We start from the raw sequence: 23,753 nt of genomic DNA, 5'->3' as shown, positions 1-23,753 counted from the left end.
TTCTCACAGTCCCAGTATAGTTCAAGCCTTTCTAACACCCACACTTTAAGAGAAATAAAATACAACAACAACAACTCGAGAAAATAACAAATAGTGATAGTTTAGGTGCCATTACAGTAGTGATGGCCAAATGAATCCTCAATAAACACAGTATTTATTTTATCACCCCACCAGATGGCGCTCTTGGTTTAAAGATAAAGGCTGAAGAACTTGCAATGTTCAAACCTTTGTTGAACAGACAGCACCATCTGGTGGCTTCAGAAAATAAAGACAGTGGTTCATGAGGCCTCATTTGGCCATCACTACTTACAGGGTCACATCCTCAGTAATCTGATGCTGCTTTGAAACTGACTTCAATGTAGCTACTTTCTCTCTATTTAAATCTGCTGTTAAAAAGTCTGCTGGTGATTTCACATCTCTCCCTCAGGTTGGGATTACTACATGTCCCAGAATGCCGTTCAACAAACAGATGTTATAGTGTAAATGTTTCCAAATGTTACTCAGCACTGCAAACAAAGTGAGTAAATGAATCAAAGGCCTGCTAACAGTGAGTATAGAGGGTTTGGCACGTAGAACAGATGAAATTAAACTTCTCATTGTCATTCTTTTTGAACCACTTATGTTCTCCTCCTCTGTCCATGGCTCCAGACATGTCACAGTCATCCGCTGGTACACCTGTGACCCAGTTCTTATAGGTGACCATCTCTTCATTGACCCAGAACCAGAAACCCAGAGTGCAGGTGTAGCGCAGTCCCAGCCAGACGTAGGGACTGTTGGCCTTCTTGGCTTTCTCTTGGACCCATCGCTGCTCGTCAGGGTTGGTGATGGAGACCAGGTCACAGTGGTTCATTCTGCAGTACTTCAAGGCATCGTCCCAGGTCATGTTCTCCTTGATCAGGATCATTTTATCTGCCATGGAAGAAACTGAAATTTTGTGTGGACACTGTGAAATCCTGTGTGGAATATATGAAAGAAATTCAACATAGTAGCTTCTTCATGAGCTCACCTTGTGTCTTGTCCTCAGTAACAGTGGATGATGAGGGACCTGCTGTTGTTCCTTTCTTTGTGGTTGGCTCTGAAACAGAGGCTCATATATGGTTCATGATGTGAAGCTTTGCTGGGTAATATTATTAGATAATGTCACGTGACAGTGTTGCTATGATGCTGATTCATTTCTTTTTAATTCAAATATATGACAGCTTCCAATCTAAGCAACACACATCACTTTTCTTGTGCTGCTTTCAGACGCTTTTCACAAGTATTTTAACCTTTGAACCTTTGAGCAGTTTGGTGCAGTTCCTTTGACAAACATGCAATGAGCAACTTGGTAAGAAATATACCACAAATTGGCAAAAAAAAAAAAAAGATTTAGAATTTTTTTAATTTTTTTTTTTTTTAATAGTACAGAAAAATTTTTCCCAGGTGATTTCCTTGTTTGGTTGTATTTAAACAGCTTTAGCAAGTCGTGCATAAAGGATTAACACAGCCTCTTGACCTGCTTATGATATATCATATTGACCTTTATTATGAGACACACATCCCCCTTTTTCAGGACTCTTTTTCTAAAAAGATTCTTTCAAGATCAGATTTGTTTTTTAAAAGAAAATATTAAAGCTGACAAGAAGGCACCAGTAAGACACTGAAGAACTACATATATAAAAACAATGTGAGCTGATATATATATATATGTTTTAAATGAAACTGTCAAAAAATGAAACTGCAGCTTAGTGGGAGGTCTATTTCTAACATTATCCAACCATCTATTGCTTCACTTGTAGTAGCTTCTTCATGAGCTCACCTTGTGTCTTGTCCTCAGTAACAGTGGATGATGAGGGACCTGCTGTTGTTCCTTTCTTTGTGGTTGTTCCTGAAACAGAGGCTCATATATGGTTCATGATGTGAAGCTTTGCTGGGTAATATTATTAGATAATGTCACATGACAGTGTTGCTATGATGCTGATTTATTTCTTTTAAATTCAAATATATGACAGCTTCCAATCTAAGCAACACACATCACTTTTCTTGTGCTGCTTTCAGACGCCTTTCACAAGTATTTTAACCTTTGAACCTTTGAGCAATTTGGTGCAGTTTCTCTGAAAAACATGGGGGAGGGACATGGTAGAAAATGTCCCTCAAATTGCAAATAAATAAATAAAAGAAAAAAATCAGAAAAATATTTTTTAAAAATGGTACAGAAATCTTAGAATTTTTCCAGGTCATTTTCTTGTTTGTTTTAAATTTTCTTTTTCTTGTTTTATCTCTTTTTTTTTTTTTTAATTTTTTTTTTTTACCAATTTCTTGAATATTTTTGGGTCATTGTTTCTTTGGTTGCTCATTGCCTTCTTGCCATTTATTCTGTAAGAAATCAAGTCAGTCTGCTCAGGTTTCAAAGGGTTAAACCATTCTTAAACAGCTGAAACAGCTGACTACAATACACCAGTAAGACACTGAAGAACTACATATAAGTAACACAAGGTAACCATGTAAAAGTGAAAAATAGAAACATAGATCATACTTTAATTAGATCCCGCCTCATTGATCACTATAATCTTAAAATTGGAATAATGTTTTTACCATGAGATCTGTGAAACCTGGATGTCACATGATTGCTTCACTTGTAGTAGCTTCTTCATGAGCTCACCTTGTGTCTTGTCCTCAGTAACAGTGGATGATGAGGGACCTGCTGTTGTTCCTTTCTTTGTGGTTGTTCCTGAAACAGAGGCTCATATATGGTTCATGATGTGAAGCTTTGCTGGGTAATATTATTAGATAATGTCACATGACAGTGTTGCTATGATGCTGATTCATTTCTTTTTAATTCAAATATATGACAGCTTCCAATCTAAGCAACACACTGATATCAGTTTAATCCATTCTTAAACAGTTCTGTCATTTTGCAATCAGCACTATTAACGCGTCCTCTATTTTGAGCATGGACATATGAATTTGAGATGTCTTCTTCATGTCGCGTGTCCACAGCGTAAGTGCTTTGTGCCGCTGTGCCGAAACTGACAGTCTGTGGACACTTTAGCCGGACAGTTAAAGAAAGCATTTATTGTGAACCAAAAACAGATGTATATTTGCTTGAAGTGAGAATACAGACAGAATCCAAATGTGAAATCCTGTGTGGAATATATTAAAGAAATTCAACATACATACACAAATATGTAGCACAAAACAAATACTGTCAGACAGACTCTTGCAAAACTCACCACCATAGCAGAAGAAGGGTTTTGTTTTATTACACTCGTCGGAGCTCCATTTTCCATCCAGCAGAGTCACAGCACATTTCTTGCTGCTGTCTTCATCTCTGAATAACTCCAGATCCCAGTATCTGAAAGAGTGATTCCTCCCATCTGACCACCTCCAGGAGTCTCTGAACAGGCCAATCCACACGACCTCGCTTGACTTATACTCTCTCTTGAATTCGTCGTCCTCTAACTGTTGGTCTCACTGACCAGGTCAGTGTGATGTTCTCTGCAGTAGTTCTGAGCCTGTGGCCAGGTTCTCATCTTGTCTTCAATCAGATGGAATCTCTTGTTGGATTGCCTCCTTTCTGTGGGATAAACAGACAAACTAAGAAACACACACTGTTTACAAGTTATTTCATCTCATAAAATCCTTTTTTCTTATTTAAACAGGTGAAACAATAACGTGAGATAAATTAAAATGAATCCACTGCAGGTTCACATGTTTACAAGATCAAAGTGTGTGTGATATAATAAGGTGGATCACATCATTAAAAGTAGGACTGGATTAGAATTCATTTCTGCATGTAGAGAAAGAGACATTTTATCACCACACTTACCAGTAATGTTACTTAAAAGTAAATAAATAAATAAATAAATAAATAAATAGAAAATAACACCAGTTGACTTTTGACTTTTAAATATCTAATTTTTTAACCTTATCAGCCAAGTTTCTACTTAATCCCACACAAAAAGAGGAGGTATATGTCAACGAAAACTATTGTTAGACAGGATGATCTGCTGTATACACATAATAACATTATTAGTTACATATTCTCACCATCATAGCAGATACATTTATGATTGTGAGAACAAGGGGCATCCCACCATATATGTGATTGTGCATCTGCACACATTTCTCACGGCTGAATGAATTATTCGGCTGTCCTTTATGCCATCTACTCTCCCTATCATTGGACTCCAGCCCTGGCAGAGACCACTGCCAGTGCCACATCCCTCTCTTATTTCTTTCAGGGTCGCTGTAAAGCCCAATCCAGGCTCCATCTTGATTCTGTGCAGAGTCACGGAGTCTCTCCATGTCTGTCATGTTAGACACTGTGGCCAGGTCAGTGTGATGCTCTCTGCAGTACTGCTGGGCTTCAGTCCAGGTCTTCTTCTCTTCAACAAAGTGGTACTCATGGAGGTGACACATGAAGAAGGAACACTGACCTAATAACAGAGGAAATACTGCAGTGATGGAGCAGACAGCATTAAATCAACATCATGAGTACACACCTACTACTTACTCCACGCCTCTTTATTCACTTAGATTTCTGAGTTTCTGGATAATTTGCTCTTTATTTCATGATAAGAATGAGCTTTAAGTGAAATCATTTCATGGCAGCAGCAGCAGCAGCAGCAGCAGCACTGCTGTATATGTGATAAGATGATCCACTTACCCATCAGAAGGAGCAGAAACAGACTGGGTAATATTATTAGATAATGTCACATGACAGTGTTGCTATGATACTGATTCATTTCTTTTAAATTCAAATATATGACAGCTTCCAATCTAAGCAACACACATCACTTTTCTTGTGCTGCTTTCAGACGCCTTTCACAAGTATTTTAACCTTTGAACCTTTGAGCAATTTGGTGCAGTTCCTTTGACAAACATGGGGGAGGGACATGGTAGAAAATGTCCCTCAAATTGCAAATAAATAAATAAAAGAAAAAAATCAGAAAAATATTTTTTAAAAATCGTACAGAAATCTTAGAATTTTTCCAGGTCATTTTCTTGTTTGTTTGTTTGTTTTAAATTTTCTTTTTCTTGTTTTCTCTCTTTTTTTTTTTTAATTTTTTTTTACCAATTTCTTTAATATTTTTGGGTCATTGTTTCTTTGGTTGCTCATTGCCTTCTTCCCATTTATTCTGTAAGAAATCAAGTCAGTCTGCTCAGGTTTCAAAGGGTTAAACCATTCTTAAACAGCTTAAACAGCTGACTACAATACACCAGTAAGACACTGAAGAACTACATATAAGTAACACAAGGTAACCATGTAAAAGTGAAAAATAGAAACATAGATCATACTTTAATTAGATCCCGCCTCATTGATCACTATAATCTTAAAATTGGAATAATGTTTTTACCATGAGATCTGTGAAACCTCGATGTCAAATGATTGCTTCACTTGTAGTAGCTTCTTCATGAGCTCACCTTGTGTCTTGTCCTCAGTAACAGTGGATGATGAGGGACCTGCTGTTGTTCCTTTCTTTGTGGCTGGCTCTGAAACAGAGGCTCATATATGGTTCATGATGTGAAGCTTTGCTGGGTAATATTATTAGATAATGTCACATGACAGTGTTGCTATGATGTTGATTCATTTCTTTTTAATTCAAATATATGACAGCTTCCAATCTAAGCAACACACATCACTTTTCTTGTGCTGCTTTCAGATGCTTTTCACAAGTATTTTAACCTTTGAACCTTTGAGCAATTTGGTGCAGTTCCTTTGAAAAACATGCGATGAGCAACTTGGTAAGGAATATACCACAAATTGGCAAAAAAAAAAAAAAAAAAAAAAAAGATTTAGAATTTTTTTAATTTTTTTTTTTAATAGTACAGAAAAATTTTTCCCAGGTGATTTCCTTGTTTGGTTGTATTTAAACAGCTTTAGCAAGTCGTGCATAAAGGATTAACACAGCCTCTTGACCTGCTTATGATATATCATATTGACCTTTATTATGAGACACACATCCCCCTTTTTTCAGGACTCTTTTTCTAAAAAGATTCTTTCAAGATCAGATTTGTTTTTTAAAAGAAAATATTAAAGCTGACAAGAAGGCACCAGTAAGACACTGAAGAACTACATATATAAAAACAATGTGAGCGGATATATATATGTTTTAAATGAAACTGTGTTTGAATAGGCCAAAAATGAAACTGCAGCTTAGTGGGAGGTCTATTTCTAACATTATCCAACCATCTATTGCTTCACTTGTAGTAGCTTCTTCATGAGCTCACCTTGTGTCTTGTCCTCAGTAACAGTGGATGATGAGGACCTGCTGTTGTTCCTTTCTTTGTGGCTGGCTCTGAAACAGAGGCTCATATATGGTTCATGATGTGAAGCTTTGCTGGGTAATATTATTAGATAATGTCACATGACAGTGTTGCTATGATGATGATTCATTTCTTTTTAATTCAAATATATGACAGCTTCCAATCTAAGCAACACACATCACTTTTCTTGTGCTGCTTTCAGACACCTTTCACAAGTATTTTAACCTTTGAACCTTTGAGCAATTTGGTGCAGTTTCTCTGAAAAACATGGGGGAGGGACATGGTAGAAAATGTCCCTCAAATTGCAAATAAATAAATAAAAGAAAAAAATCAGAAAAATATTTTTTAAAAATGGTACAGAAATCTTAGAATTTTTCCAGGTCATTTTCTTGTTTGTTTGTTTGTTTTAAATTTTCTTTTTCTTGTTTTCTCTCTTTTTTTTTAAATTTTTTTACCAATTTAATATTTTGGGTCATTTTTTCTTTGTGTTGCTCATTGACTTCTTCCCATTTATTCTGTAAGAAACAAGTCAGTCTGCTCAGGTTTCAAAGTTAAACCATTCTTAAACCAGCTTAAACAGATGACTACAATACACCAGTAAGACACTGAAGAACTACATATAAGTAACACAAGGTAAATCCATGTAAAAGTGAAAATAGAAACATAGATCATACAATTAGATACACATTGATCACTATAATCTTAAAATTGGAATAATGTTTTTACCATGAGATCTGTGAAACCTGGATGTCACATGATTGCTTCACTTGTAGTAGCTTCTTCATGAGCTCACCTTGTGTCTTGTCCTCAGTAACAGTGGATGATGAGGGACCTGCTGTTGTTCCTTTCTTTGTGGTTGTTCCTGAAACAGAGGCTCATATATGGTTCATGATGTGAAGCTTTGCTCCCATATTATTAGATAATGTCACATGACAGTGTTGCTATGATGTTGATTCATTTCTTTAATTCAAATATATGACAGCTTCCAATCTAAGCAACACACTGATATCAGTTTAATCCATTCTTAAACAGTTCTGTCATTTTGCAATCAGCACTATTAACCCGCGTCTTCTATTTTGAGCATGGACATATGAATTTGAGATGTCTTCTTCATGTCGCATGTCCACAGCGTAAGTGCTTTGTGCCGCAGTAATAATCATCTGTGCAACACAGTGCGCTGCAACAAAAGCAGCAGCAAGTGCACACCTGGCCCGCCCACGCATGGTGCCTTCAGGACAACTTGTTTACCATTTACAGTATGGAAAAGTGAGGGGACTTAGGTGGATCACATCATGTAGGACTGATCAGGATCACTTTATCTGTCATGGAAGAAACTGACAGTCTGTGGACACTTTAGCCGGACAGTTAAAGAAAGCATAAATATTGTGAAAAAAACAGATGTATATTTGACTTGAAGTGAGAATACAGACAGAATCCATCAAATGTGAAATCTACTGTGGAATATATTAAAGAAATTCAACATACATACACAAATATGTAGCACAAAATCTGCTGTATACACATAATAGACTTATTAGTTACATATTCTCACCACCATAGCAGAAGAAGGGTTTTGTTTTATTACACTCGTCGGAGCTCCATTTTCCATCCAGCAGAGTCACAGCACATTTCTTGCTGCTGTCTTCATCTCTGAATAACTCCAGATCCCAGTATCTGAAAGAGTGATTGCTCCCATCTGACCACCTCCAGGAGTCTCTGAACAGGCCAATCCAATCCAGGCTCCATCTTGATTCTCTCTCTTGAATCTCTCCATGTCTGTCATGTTAGACTCCACTGACCAGGTCAGTGTGATGTTCTCTGCAGTAGTTCTGAGCCTGTGGCCAGGTTCTCATCTTGTCTTCAATCAGATGGAATCTCTTGTTGGATTGCCTCCTTTCTGTGGGATGAACAGACAAACAGAGAACACACTGCAGTGATTTAGCAGACAGTTATTTCACCTCATAAAAATCCTTTTCTTATTTAAACAGGTGAAACAATAACGTGAGATAAATTAAAATGAATCCACTGCAGGTTCACATGTTTACAAGATCAAAGTGTGTGATATAATAAGGTGGATCATTTCATTAAAGCAGCAGCAGGACTGCAGCAGCAGAATTCATTTCTGTATATGAGAAAGAGACATTTTATCACCACACTTACCAGTAATGTTACTTAAAAGTAAATAAATAAATTATTAGATAATAACACCAGTTGACTTTTGACTTTTAAATATCTAATTTTTAACCTTATCAGCCAAGTTTCTACTTAATCCCACACAAAGAGGAGGTTTTCTTGTGTCTAAAACTATTGTTAGACAGGATGATCTGCTGTATACACATAATAACATTATTAGTTACATATTCTCACCATCATAGCAGATACATTTATGATTGTGAGAACAATGCATCCCTCAAATTGTGATTGTGCATCTGCACACATTTCTCATGGGCTGAATGAATTATCCGGTCATTTTCTTGTTTGTTTGTTTGTTTCCAGCAGAGACTGCCAGTGCCACATCCCTCTTTTTATTTCTTTCAGGGTCGCTGTAAAGCCCAATCCAGGCTCCATCTTGATTCTGTGCAGAGTCACGGAGTCTCTCCATGTCTGTCATGTTAGACACTGTGGCCAGGTCAGTGTGATGCTCTCTGCAGTACTGCTGGGCTTCAGTCCATTCTTCTTCTCTTAACAAAGTGGTACTCATGGAGGTGACACATGAAGAAGGAACACTTACCTAATAACAGAGGAAATACTGCAGTGATGGAGCAGACAGCATTAAATCAACATCATGAGTACACACCTACTACTTACTCCACGCCTCTTTATTCACTTAGATTTCTGAGTTTCTGGATAATTTGCTCTTTATTTCATGATAAGAATGAGCTTTAAGTGAAATCATTGTGTCTTGCCTCAGCAGCAGCAGCAGCAGCAGCAGCAGCTTCCTTTCTGTATATGTGATAAGATGATCCACTTACCCATCAGAAGGAGCAGAAACAGACTGGGTAATATTATTAGATAATGTCACATGACAGTGTTGCTATGATACTGATTCATTTCTTTTAAATTCAAATATATGACAGCTTCCAATCTAAGCAACACACATCACTTTTCTTGTGCTGCTTTCAGACGCCTTTCACAAGTATTTTAACCTTTGAACCTTTGAGCAATTTGGTGCAGTTCCTTTGACAAACATGGGGGAGGGACATGGTAGAAAATGTCCCTCAAATTGCAAATAAATAAATGAAAGAAAAAAATCAGAAAAATATTTTTTAAAAATGGGACAGAAATCTTAGAATTTTTCCAGGTCATTTTCTTGTTTGTTTGTTTGTTTGTTTTAAATTTTCTTTTTCTTGTTTTCTCTCTTTTTTTTTTTAAATTTTTTTTACCAATTTCTTTAATATTTTTGGGTCATTTTTTCTTTGGTTGCTCATTGCCTTCTTCCCATTTATTCTGTAAGAAATCAAGTCAGTCTGCTCAGGTTTCAAAGGGTTAAACCATTCTTAAACAGCTGAAACAGCTGACTACAATACACCAGTAAGACACTGAAGAACTACATATAAGTAACACAAGGTAACCATGTAAAAGTGAAAAATAGAAACATAGATCATACTTTAATTAGATCCCGCCTCATTGATCACTATAATCTTAAAATTGGAATAATGTTTTTACCATGAGATCTGTGAAACCTGGATGTCACATGATTGCTTCACTTGTAGTAGCTTCTTCATGAGCTCACCTTGTGTCTTGTCCTCAGTAACAGTGGATGATGAGGGACCTGCTGTTGTTCCTTTCTTTGTGGTTGTTCCTGAAACAGAGGCTCATATATGGTTCATGATGTGAAGCTTTGCTGGGTAATATTATTAGATAATGTCACATGACAGTGTTGCTATGATGCTGATTCATTTCTTTTAATGCAAATATATGACAGCTTCCAATCTAAGCAACACATCACTTTTCTTGTGCTGCTTTCAGACGCCTTTTCACAAGTATTTTAACCTTTGAACCTTTGAGCAATTTGGTGCAGTTTCTCTGAAAAACATGGGGAGGGACATGGTAGAAAATGTCCTCAAATTGCAAATAAATAAATAAAAGAAAAAATCAGAAAAATATTTTTAAAAATCGTACAGAAATCTTAGAATTTTTCCAGGTCATTTTCTTGTTGTTTGTTTGTTTTTTTTAATTTTTGTTTTTCTGTTTTTCTTTTTTTTTTTTTTTTTTATTTTTTTTTTTACCAATTTCTTGAATATTTTTGGGTCATTTTTTCTTTGGTTGCTCATTGCCTTCTTCCCATTTATTCTGTAAGAAATCAAGTCAGTCTGCTCAGGTTTCAAAGGGTTAAACCATTCTTAAACAGCTGAAACAGCTGACTACAATACACCAGTAAGACACTGAAGAACTACATATAAGTAACACAAGGTAACCATGTAAAAGTGAAAAATAGAAACATAGATCATACTTTAATTAGATCTGCCTCATTGATCACTATAATCTTAAAATTGGAATAATGTTTTTACCATGAGATCTGTGAAACCTGGATGTCACATGATTGCTTCACTTGTAGTAGCTTCTTCATGAGCTCACCTTGTGTCTTGTCCTCAGTAACAGTGGATGATGAGGGACCTGCTGTTGTTCCTTTCTTTGTGGTTGTTCCTGAAACAGAGGCTCATATATGGTTCATGATGTGAAGCTTTGCTGGGTAATATTATTAGATAATGTCACATGACAGTGTTGCTATGATGCTGATTCATTTCTTTTTAATTCAAATATATGACAGCTTCCAATCTAAGCAACACACATCACTTTTCTTGTGCTGCTTTCAGACGCCTTTCACAAGTATTTTAACCTTTGAACCTTTGAGCAATTTGGTGCAGTTCCTTTGACAAACATGGGGGAGGGACATGGTAGAAAATGTCCCTCAAATTGCAAATAAATAAATAAAAGAAAAAAATCAGAAAAATATTTTTTAAAAATCGTACAGAAATCTTAGAATTTTTCCAGGTCATTTTCTTGTTTGTTTGTTTGTTTTAAATTTTCTTTTTCTTGTTTTCTCTCTTTTTTTTTAATTTTTTTTTTTTTTTACAAATTTCTTTAATATTTTTGGGTCATTTTTTCTTTGGTTGCTCATTGCCTTCTTCCCATTTATTCTGTAAGAAATCAAGTCAGTCTGCTCAGGTTTCAAAGGGTTAAACCATTCTTAAACAGCTTAAACAGCTGACTACAATACACCAGTAAGACACTGAAGAACTACATATAAGTAACACAAGGTAACCATGTAAAAGTGAAAAATAGAAACATAGATCATACTTTAATTAGATTCCGCCTCATTGATCACTATAATCTTAAAATTGGAATAATGTTTTTACCATGAGATCTGTGAAACCTCGATGTCACATGATTGCTTCACTTGTAGTAGCTTCTTCATGAGCTCACCTTGTGTCTTGTCCTCAGTAACAGTGGATGATGAGGGACCTGCTGTTGTTCCTTTCTTTGTGGTTGTTCCTGAAACAGAGGCTCATATATGGTTCATGATGTGAAGCTTTGCTTGGTAATATTATTAGATAATGTCACATGACAGTGTTGCTATGATGCTGATTCATTTCTTTTTAATTCAAATATATGACAGCTTCCAATCTAAGCGACACACATCTCTTTTCTTGTGCTGCTTTCAGACGCTTTTCACAAGTATTTTAACCTTTGAACCTTTGAGCAATTTGGTGCAGTTCCTTTGAAAAACATGCAATGAGCAACTTGGTAAGAAATATACCACAAATTGGCAAAAAAAAAAAAAAAAAAAAAAAAAGATTTAGAATTTTTAAAATAGTACAGAAAAGATTTTTCCAGGTGATTTTCTTGTTTGTTGTATTTAAACAGCTTTAGCAAGTTTTCTTGCATAAAGGATTAACACAGCCTCTTGACCTGCTTATAATATATCATATTGACTTTATTATGAGACACACATTTTTCTTTTTTCAGGACTCTTTTTCTAAAAAGATTCTTTCAAGAAATCAAGTCAGTCTTGTTTTTAAAAGAAAATATTAAACAGCTTAAACAGCTGACTACAATACACCAGTAAGACACTGAAGAACTACATATATAAAAACAATGTGAGCTGATATATATATGTTTTAAATGAAACTGTGTTTGAATAGGCCAAAAATGAAACTGCAGCTTAGTGGGAGGTCTATTTCTAACATTATCCAACCATCTATTGCTTCACTTGTAGTAGCTTCTTCATGAGCTCACCTTGTGTCTTGTCCTCAGTAACAGTGGATGATGAGGGACCTGCTGTTGTTCCTTTCTTTGTGGTTGGCTCTGAAACAGAGGCTCATATATGGTTCATGATGTGAAGCTTTGCTGGGTAATATTATTAGATAATGTCACATGACAGTGTTGCTATGATGCTGATTCATTTCTTTTAAATTCAAATATATGACAGCTTCCAATCTAAGCAACACACATCACTTTTCTTGTGCTGCTTTCAGACGCCTTTCACAAGTATTTTAACCTTTGAACCTTTGAGCAATTTGGTGCAGTTTCTCTGAAAAACATGGGGGAGGGACATGGTAGAAAATGTCCCTCAAATTGCAAATAAATAAATAAAAGAAAAAAATCAGAAAAATATTTTTTAAAAATGGGACAGAAATCTTAGAATTTTTCCAGGTCATTTTCTTGTTTGTTTGTTTGTTTTAAATTTTCTTTTCTTGTTTTCTCTTTTTTTTTTTTTTTTTACCAATTTTTTTAATTTTTTTGGGTCATTTTTTCTTTGGTTGCTCATTGCCTTCTTCCCATTTATTCTGTAAGAAATCAAGTCAGTCTGCTCAGGTTTCAAAGGGTTAAACCATTCTTAAACAGCTTAAACAGCTGACTACAATACACCAGTAAGACACTGAAGAACTACATATAAGTAACACAAGGTAACCATGTAAAAGTGAAAAATAGAAACATAGATCATACTTTAATTAGATCCCGCCTCATTGATCACTATAATCTTAAAATTGGAATAATGTTTTTACCATGAGATCTGTGAAATCTGGATGTCACATGATTGCTTCACTTGTAGTAGCTTCTTCATGAGCTCACCTTGTGTCTTGTCCTCAGTAACAGTGGATGATGAGGGACCTGCTGTTGTTCCTTTCTTTGTGGTTGTTCCTGAAACAGAGGCTCATATATGGTTCATGATGTGAAGCTTTGCTGGGTAATATTATTAGATAATGTCACATGACAGTGTTGCTATGATGCTGATTCATTTCTTTTTAATTCAAATATATGACAGCTTCCAATCTAAGCAACACACATCACTTTTCTTGTGCTGCTTTCAGACGCCTTTCACAAGTATTTTAACCTTTGAACCTTTGAGCAATTTGGTGCAGTTTCTCTGAAAAACATGGGGGAGGGACATGGTAGAAAATGTCCCTCAAATTGCAAATAAATAAATAAAAGAAAAAAATCAGAAAAATATTTTTTAAAAATCGTACAGAAATCTTAGAATTTTTCCAGGTCATTTTCTTGTTTGTTTGTTTGTTTTAAATTTTCTTTTCTTGTTTTCTCTTTTTTTAAATTTTTTTACCAATTTCTTTAATATTTTGGGTCATTGTTTCTTTGGTTGCTCATTGCCTTCTTCCCATTTATTCTGTAAGAAATCAAGTCAGTCTGCTCAGGTTTCAAAGGGTTAAACCATTCTTAAACAGCTTAAACAGCTGACTACAATACACCAGTAAGACACTGAAGAACTACATATAAGCAACACAAGGTAACCATGTAAAAGTGAAAAATAGAAACATAGATCATACTTTAATTAGATCCCGCCTCATTGATCACTATAATCTTAAAATTGGAATAATGTTTTTACCATGAGATCTGTGAAACCTGGATGTCACATGATTGCTTCACTTGTAGTAGCTTCTTCATGAGCTCACCTTGTGTCTTGTCCTCAGTAACAGTGGATGATGAGGGACCTGCTGTTGTTCCTTTCTTTGTGGTTGTTCCTGAAACAGAGGCTCATATATGGTTCATGATGTGAAGCTTTGCTGGGTAATATTATTAGATAATGTCACATGACAGTGTTGCTATGATGATGATTCATTTCTTTAATTCAAATATATGACAGCTTCCAATCTAAGCAACACACTGATATCAGTTTAATCCATTCTTAAACAGTTCTGTCATTTTGCAATCAGCACTATTAACCCGCGTCCTCTATTTTGAGCATGGACATATGAATTTGAGATGTCTTCTTCATGTCGCGTGTCCACAGCGTAAGTGCTTTGTGCTGCTGTGCCGAAACTGACAGTCTGTGGACACTTTAGCCGGACAGTTAAAGAAAGCATTTATTGTGAACCAAAAACAGATGTATATTTCCTTGAAGTGAGAATACAGACAGAATCCAAATGTGAAATCCTGTGTGGAATATATTAAAGAAATTCAACATACATACACAAATATGTAGCACAAAACAAATACTGTTAGACAGACTCTTGCAAAACTCACCACCATAGCAGAAGAAGGGTTTTGTTTTATTACACTCGTCGAGCTCCATTTCCCATCCAGCAGAGTCACAGCACATTTCTTGCTGCTGTCTTCATCTCTGAATAACTCCAGATCCCAGTATCTGAAAGAGTGATTGCTCCCATCTGACCACCTCCAGGAGTCTCTGAACAGGCCGATCCACACGACCTCGCTTGACTTATACTCTCACTTGAATTCGTCGTCCTCTAACTGTTGGTCTCCACTGACCAGGTCAGTGTGATGTTCTCTGCAGTAGTTCTGAGCCTGTGGCCAGGTTCTCATCTTGTCTTCAATCAGATGGAATCTCTTGTTGGATTGCCTCCTTTCTGTGGGATAAACAGACAAACTAAGAAACACACACTGTTTACAAGTTATTTCACCTCATAAAAATCCTTTTTTCTTATTTAAACAGGTGAAACAATAACGTGAGATAAATTAAAATGAATCCACTGCAGGTTCACATGTTTACAAGATCAAAGTGTGTGTGATATAATAAGGTGGATCACATCATTAAAAGTAGGACTGGATTAGAATTCATTTCTGCATGTAGAGAAAGAGACATTTTATCACCACACTTACCAGTAATGTTACTTAAAAGTAAATAAATAAATAAATAAATAGAAAATAACACCAGTTGACTTTTGACTTTTAAATATCTAATTTTTTAACCTTATCAGCCAAGTTTCTACTTAATCCCACACAAAACAGGAGGTATATGTCAACGAAAAACTATTGTTAGACAGGATGATCTGCTGTATACACATAATAACATTATTAGTTACATATTCTCACCATCATAGCAGATACATTTAATCACAGAACAAGGGACATCGCTTCCATTTGTGATTGTACATCCGCACACATTTCTCATTTTTAAATAGGTAATCATTCGGCTGTCCCTCATGCCATCTACTCTCACTATCATTGAACTCCAGCCCTGGCAGAGACCACTGCCAGTGCCACATCCCTCTCTTATTTCTTTCAGGGTCGCTGTAAAGCCCAATCCAGGCTCCATCTTGATTCTGTGCAGAGTCACGGAGTCTCTCCATGTCTGTCATGTTAGACACTGTGGCCAGGTCAGTGTGATGCTCTCTGCAGTACTGCTGGGCTTCAGTCCAGTTCTTCTTCTCTTCAACAAAGTGGTACTCATGGAGGTGACACATGAAGAAGGAACACTGACCTAATAACAGAGGAAATACTGCAGTGATGGAGCAGACAGCATTAAATCAACATCATGAGTACACACCTACTACTTACTCCACGCCTCTTTATTCACTTAGATTTCTGAGTTTCTGGATGATTTGCTCTTTATTTCATGATAAGAATGAGCTTTAAGTGAAATCATTTCATGGCAGCAGCAGCAGCAGCAGCAGCAGCACTGCTGTATATGTGATAAGATGATCCACTTACCCATCAGAAGGAGCAGAAACAGACTCCACTGCATCTTTGCTCTGTTAGATGAAACTGATATTTCAGTGTGCTGTGAACCAAACACAATGGATTTAACAAATATTGTCAGTAAAATAAAAAATAAACATTTTAACTCTTAACTGTATGTCCATTAAAAACAAGAAATACACACACAAACAAAGGTCACCACCCCCTCCAGTTTATGAGGAAGCAGAATGATGTTTAGCAGCTAATATGCAAATTAGGATGAAACCTGCATGAACAGACTCACACTGTGAAACTGTCACTGTTTTCCAGCTCATTAAAATTTCTTATTTGAATAAAACACAAATAATGTAATGCATCAGGCTGAGCCAATAACAAACAATAAACAATATGCCAGGGTTATTGTGTCGCACTATACTGTAGAGGTGTTTATCATGCTCTGGTTTTCATATATTCACCTTACAATATATCAAAACATATTGTGTTTCAGGAGTGGGTGAGACACGATGACGTCACGGAATGAGAAACAAAATAGAGGATAATGCAGAATTAAATTGTTTACTGTTTCTTCAATATATAGATTTAACACCCAAAAGCATGCAGAAGAAGATCGTAGTGTTTTCTCAGCCCTGAGTCTGCAGAGCAGGCTGCATGCATCCCAAAAAAAAGCTCCATAAACCAAATCCTGAGCCTGAGAGGTAAAACCCAGGGCAAGAAGACGTCCACTGGCCTCACAAAGCTTCACAGTATTGAAGCATTGTTGGATTTCTTTGCATTATAATGTCAGGTGTTCTTGTTATTGTGTCACTCTTTGTAAAACACATTGAACTTTGCATGAAATTAAAACTTTAAAATGATAAACTGTGATTATAAAACATGTCACAAATGAGCTGAGCTGTTTGCTAAATCTGGCAAATACAAAAAGACAAAGTGCAAATCTGATTTGATTTGAAATGATGTGAAATATATACTGAAAAAAGACATTACTCTTCTGTCCACCTCTGCACACACACAATAAATAATATATCAAAGTGACACAACTGAATCATAACTTACATCTTCTGTCGTCCTCTCAGCCGCTTCACTCTGGTGTCTCTCCTTGTGTGCTGATGAAGACTAAAATGTCCCCCAGGTAGATGCTCTCTTTGAGCCGCCTTCACCTGACGTCAGCATTTGAATATTAAAATACTGAAGTCCAAGATGTTTATCATTGTCGAGAAATGATCTGTTGTTCACAACAATATATTTACATGATGCAGCGGGAAATAAAAGAGGAACACACTTTGCTGTTTTCTGTCCAACGAGCAGAAAACAAGGTGTCATCCCTAAATATCCACTAATAAGGAGAATAAACTGAACTCATGTTTGTTACTCTGAAAATATAGATTTTTTGCATTGTCAGAAATATAATTATTGTTACACCAGCAATGATTTGAACATATTTTTGTTGTTATTCTGTTTCTTTTCATTCACACTCACAGGCAAAGTCAACAATGCCATCAGTTTACAGTGAAACTAAAGTCCATTTATACGACAGTAAATAAGTCTTTAGGTTAGCCTGTACAGTATATTTGTACTGGTACTACTTGTACTGACTGTAAATTCTGGAAATGCATGTTTCTCAGTTATTTGCTTCAACAGTAATTTAATTTGTATGTGTTTAAACAGGTTTGTGGTGTCAAACTCAGCTTAAAGGAACAGTGTGTAAGACTTAGGGGGATTTAGTGGTGTCTAGCAGTGAGGATTGCAGATTGCAGAAAGCTTCTCCAGGTCAGGATTCCTCCAGTGTTCATTGTGCAGGAGGTTTTTACTGAGAGCCGAATTATCCGCAGAGGTCTCCTCCTCTCCAGAACAAACAGACCAGGTGATTAAAACCAGTAAAACACTGATTAAAGCAGTTTTATATTACAAATCAGTGTTTCTCTAATGTTGTTGGGCACATCGTGGACAGGCTGCTCACCGAGCTCCTGCTAATGTGGGCTTATCTTGTTTTTCTGCAACTTAAGCAGACGCTTCAGGGGTTTATACCAAGAGCTAAATTATTGAGAGATCCCCTTCTCTCCAAAACAAATGGACGGAGGTTATTTGAAACTGAAAAAATATGTACATGTAAATATGTAGATATAAATAGCCCCTTCTAAGGGTACAAAAACATGATGATTTGTATTTCCAGGTGATTATACACTAAATAAAACATCTTATCATATGATTTTCCATTTCTACCAATATGTCCCCCTACATCCTACACCCTGGACCTTTGTAAAAAAAAAATTTTTTTTTTTACTCATTTGCTTCTTGCTTTTAAATGTTTCACACAACAGACATGTAGCTCAAGTTGGGCAGTAAGTGACATCATTTTTCCATGTCTATTCAAATAGACTCTATGCTGTGGCAGGTGACATCTGCTGCAGAGGTACAACAAGTAGAAGACACACAAGCCTGGTTTTTTTAGACTTTGGTGTTGGGTGGAGAGACAGGGAGATGATCAAATTCATGTCTTACATATCTTACATGCATTTTTACATGTACATTTAATTCATCCTGTGATGAGGCCTGTATAAACAGGAGGTCTCAATTTATGGAACAAGCAGCAGATTGTTTGAGCAACTGTTTGAATCTGACTGTACACCAATTACAAATCACTGTTAGCAGTCAGTTTTATGACATGACAACTCTGTAGTTAAGGCTTGGAGGTTTAGGCCTAAAACAAGGCACGTGAACAGACAGACCCCTGTTTGGCCTCTGACTAGATGATATGGAGATAGATTTGTTTCATAATTATGTGTGTGAACAGATGGACAATCTGTGTGTAAATGTGTAATCTGTAAATATAAAACACCTTCCACAAATACAAAAATATTTTGCAAGTATAAAATGGATCTGCAAACACACAAACACATTCCACAAATTAAAAAAAAATATCTGTGAATACATTAAAGTAATTTGCAAATAAATGAAAAGCATTTGTGAATATCTTCCTAACATTTACAACGTTCGAACAGGCATTTGTGAACTCAGATTTGTGAATCAAAAACATTTGTGGATCTCAATTCTTAGTGGATTTCACTCACACACAGAGTTTTCAAACTTTCTGGTCACAATGCACTTCATCTGTTTTAGGCGTGATCTTGCTGTCATTTCCATGTCAAAGTGAACGCAGTCTTTCAGTGAGGTTATTTTTTCTTTCTTTGATAATCAGCGATAAGTAACGATATTCATTCTTTTATGTTAATGTCATACAGTGAGTATTAGTTGTATTGTTATTTGTTCTATAGAGCTAATAGCTACTGACCATCTGTTGCTCTGAAAACATGAATGGGGCAATGGAGAAAATTGCAGTCATCAGTCAGTAATCTTGGATTACACAGAAAAATAACGGGTTAAAAATATTTGTTCATGTTTTTCAAGAGTTTGACAGTTTATTGTATGATTCTTCAGTTAAAGGCTGTACATGATAAAAAAGACGCCTAGTGAACATTTGTGGCGCAGATCACTGCTGCAGGCAGGTTAGCTGATCAGCATATGTTACCATGGTGATTTATCCTGGTAAGAAGTGAACCATCTTCATAGTGAAACCCACGTTAGTCTTGATTACCTCACAAGCCAAATCCTGCTCCACAGGGTCAGGCCTCTGGTGTGGCTCATGCTGCTGGTGACACACCCTTCAGCACCTGTAACAACAACCAGAGATGGTTAGGGCAACAGGGACACCTAGTGCATGGGAGGAGGGTCAACACAATACTCTTTGCTTCCAAGAAGTCACCTGATTGTCGGGAAATGAAAGAAAAACAAACATCAGTGAATGTGGGGGAATTCACTGATGGACATGGTATGATTTTTGTACACAGTCTCCACATGGCATTTCTATTTGTGGCTGTACCAGACACAACACTACAAAGGTGATACATGAGGCTCTGGGCTGGCCCACTCAAGTTTTACATTCCAAAGATGCCTTACTAGATACGGCACTCCACCTTTGGACTATCCTCAGGTGATACAAAGTGATACCGCTGTATCTACAAAAACTAGGGATGCACAATATTGGATTTAATGCAGATACCTGATATGTAGATATATAACAACTTATTCAGCCGATAAATGATACTGATATCGATATATCCACTTTTTCCCCACTTAATTTTAGTGATCATCAAGTCTCTTCTGTAGTAGCATTATCATCATATTATGCATGCATACTCTTATCATGACCCACCAGCAGATGGAGACATGAAATACAATGCTTTTAAATGTATATAATATCCATTCATTGTGCAAAATAAAAACAGCATGTTGGCCAATGCTAATAGTTCATTTTAAAACCAATATTAGACGTTACCGATGATGCACTGATATCATCAGTACGTTGGAAGATTCCGATACTTAATTTTAAAGCCGATATCAGTTGATACCAATGACGTGCCGATATTATCGCGCATCCCTAACAAAAACATTTGTTTTATTAATTCTGAACAAGTGCGTTTTAAGAAAATAAATGTTAATTTGAATATTTAAAGGGCAAAATGAAAAGATGCACTGGTCAGTGTTGAGATTTTCGGCTAGTTTGTTTACACAAATGGCTTCATTCACGCTAGTGGAAAGAAAACATCCAAAATACACATTTAGGTTTATTTTAGTTCCGATTTCTCTATGGAAATGTGTGCAAAAAGTGCATATTTGATTAGATAATGTCTCTTGCATATTTAAACATAACATTTCAGAAAATGTGTCAAAAAAATATATAGATATCTTAATATAAGTAATCAAACTGGGGAAGTTTCATGCTGATATCTATTAGATATGAGTTTTACCGTATTCACTTGTTGTGTCTCCCTTAATGACATAGGATTGGTCTCTTTTTTATGTATGTCTGTCTACTATTGATACGTATATCAAAATTAATAAATGCATCTTCACTTTAACACATTTAAATACGTGATTTTAGGGTAGCTGCACTGAATTGGATGACTACCACTGGTCTGTGTAAAAGCAGCACAGTTATAGTAAGTAACTTGATTACAGTAAGTCACATTCACAAGATGCAGGAAAGTCCCTCAGGCGGAGGCTTAACAGGTTGGTTAAAATGCAAAACAAACAAAAGAGATAAAAGAAGAATCTGCGGGGCACATGTTGCAGATGATCTCTGGTGTCCTTGCAACGCGCTTCGCTTCTCGTCTTGTTCATCCTGTTAACAGGTGAGTATCAGACTACCACAATATATTGCATTATCATTAAGTTAAGTTAAGTTAAGTTAAGTTAAGTTAAGTTAAGTTAAGTTAAGTTAAGTTACATACTGCAATTAATAGTTGTAATTTCTTTGCAATTGCTTGTTGGAGTAATAACATAGCAGAGAATAAAAACTGCTGACTCAGTTGTGAATGAACCTGTTCAATATAAATGTGTGCTCCTGCAGATAGACTGAACAAAAATTTTAACACAACACTTTTGTTTTTGCTCCCCTTTTTCATGTTTAATTTAAAGATCTGAGACTTTTTATGCACATGAAACTTCTTTCTCTAAACGTTTGGTCACAAATTTGTTAAAATCCAGGTTGGTAAGCACTTTTTCAAGATAATCCATCCACCTGACAGGTGTGGCATGTCAAGATGCTGATTAAACAGCATGAGTACTATGCCAGTGTGGTTTGATATGGTCACAATAAACGGTTGCTCTAAAATGTGTAGTCTTATCTTGGAAAAAAAAAAACATTGATTAGGATTTCACAGGACTTGAAATGCTACAGAAATGTATTTTTTGGTCACAGAATCAGTCAGTATCTGGTATGACACTATTTGCCTCACGCAGTGCGACACCTCTCCGTCACATAGAGTTGATCAGGTTGTTGAATGTGTGAAGTTAATGGCAGGAACTGGAGTGCACTGTCTTCCATGCCGATCCAGAGCATATCAAATGCTCAGTCCATGACATGTCTCATGAGTGTGCCAGCCATGCAAGGACTGGAATTGTGCACAGATCCTTGCAACATGGGCGTTGCATGATCATGCTGCAACCTGCGGTCATGGTGGTGGATGAACGGCATGAGAATGGGGCTCAGGGTCTTCATATCTCATCACGGTTTCTTTTGCATTCAAAGTACTAATAATCAATAAAATGCACTTGTATTAGCTGTCTGTAGCTTATGCTAGCCCATACCATAACCAGCAGGGCTCTCATGTCTCACACTTTGAGAGTACGACATGCGCATTTTAACCTTTTCACACTCTCACCCGCCACACCTGGTATTTCTCACACATTAAAAAAAATTGTTATGATAATGCCCACCAAGTTCCATGCTGTATATGCAGTGGAACGTGTTGCAAGACGCTGTGGGTACTGTAGAGCTCAACAAGAGCTTGCCACGCTCCAGCCAATAAAACTAAGACACAGCTACCCATCAGCCAATCAGAAAATAGCAATGCTGTATCTGGGTAAGGTTAAGGTACAGGTGATCTGACTTCAGCAACAATGTTTAGAATAGGGTGCACACACAAGACAGTGGTGCCTCATCACATGTCAGTAAGTCATCCCATCATTTGATTTTGAAGCCGACTGAATGAAATTACTTGTTGCACAAAAGGAAAACAATGAGAGCTCATCACAGGGAGTATCAGCTGTTACCTGACAGTTTGACAAGACCGCATGTCAACTTTAGCCAGTAGCATCCTTGCTAATTTCAGCAGCTATTTTAAACACCTGTTTTTAGACCTCGAGTGTTGTAGGACTAGTTTGTGTTGACAAGAAAAATACTCCCCTCTCTCCTCTCCTCTTTTTTGCTCCCCTTCTTCCAGAAATTTTGAAGTCAATATTTGCTCTATTCGAATTAATTTAAAAATACCAGTGGCATTAAACGATGAGTGCATATAGATGGTTGATGACTTATTTGAAATTTGAATCCTCTATAAACTACCATACCCAAGGCCTGCCACATTGGTGCCCTGTCCCCCATCAACCTACCATCCAGCAAAAATCTCACTCTGAACTGAGATCAAAACTTGAGAGCCCTGCATAACCCCACTGCCACGATGGGGGTACTTTGTTTACAACATCAGCATTAGAAAACCGCTTGCCCACACAATGCCATCTGCCATTTGCCCACTCCAGTTGGTAAGAACAATCTTGCAGGTGAAAACCCTAGATATTTAGGTCTTAGGTTGTGTGGTTACATGTGATCTGTGGTTGTGTGGCTGGTTGGATGTACTGCCAAATTCACAGAAACAACACTGGAGATGGTGTATAGCACTGACAAGAAAATTCAGTTGATGGGCAACTCTGGTGGACATTCAATTCAATTTTCAATTTTATTTATAAAGCCCAATATCACAAATCACAAATGCCTCAGAGGAGAAATGTATCTTCTGAGTGCATGGAAAAAGTCTTAGATCTTTAATTTAAATCTGTGAAAAATGGGAAATGCTGCAGTGCAAAAAAATGTACAGTGCATTTGAACAACGCCTTGGCACACACCAATAGTTATTTAGTATATTGTTATCACAACATTATAGTGTATATCATGGTAAAGAATGTGTGGGAATTGTGTACAGTTTTAAAGTCAGAATCTCAAAATCCATTTTTTTCCATTTCTGTTTTGACCAGATTTGACAGTTTTTCTA

The 23,753-nt window shown here is 36.5% G+C and overlaps 3 protein-coding genes across 4 annotated transcripts in view; 1 reads left to right on the top strand and 2 right to left on the bottom strand.

The window, feature by feature from the left end:
- The window catches only part of LOC125884327 (L-selectin-like), a 55,865-nt gene that overhangs the window by 17,087 nt on the left and 15,025 nt on the right, over positions 1–23,753 (bottom strand). Inside the window, exon 2 of the mRNA XM_049569225.1 lies at positions 16,162–16,231. Coding sequence (XP_049425182.1) covers positions 16,162–16,195 — 34 coding nt within the window. The 5' untranslated portion in view covers positions 16,196–16,231. The remainder of the gene's footprint in view (positions 1–16,161; positions 16,232–23,753) is intronic.
- The window catches only part of LOC125883376 (uncharacterized), a 55,804-nt gene that overhangs the window by 27,838 nt on the left and 4,213 nt on the right, over positions 1–23,753 (top strand). The window lies entirely within an intron of this gene.
- LOC125883378 (C-type lectin lectoxin-Lio3-like) lies at positions 513–12,577 on the bottom strand. The gene is made up of 2 exons (XM_049567607.1): positions 12,490–12,577; positions 513–924 (listed from the first exon to the last, which is right to left on the bottom strand). Exon 2 carries the CDS (start codon positions 914–916, stop codon positions 542–544), a length of 375 nt encoding a protein of 124 aa, XP_049423564.1. The 5' UTR covers positions 917–924; positions 12,490–12,577; the 3' UTR covers positions 513–541.

This window comes from Epinephelus fuscoguttatus, linkage group LG23, assembly GCF_011397635.1.
Source record: "Epinephelus fuscoguttatus linkage group LG23, E.fuscoguttatus.final_Chr_v1".
In the NCBI taxonomy this organism is placed as follows: Eukaryota; Metazoa; Chordata; class Actinopteri; order Perciformes; family Serranidae; genus Epinephelus; species Epinephelus fuscoguttatus.
Note: the sequence above shows the minus strand (reverse complement) of the source record. Positions and strands in the feature narration are given on the sequence as shown.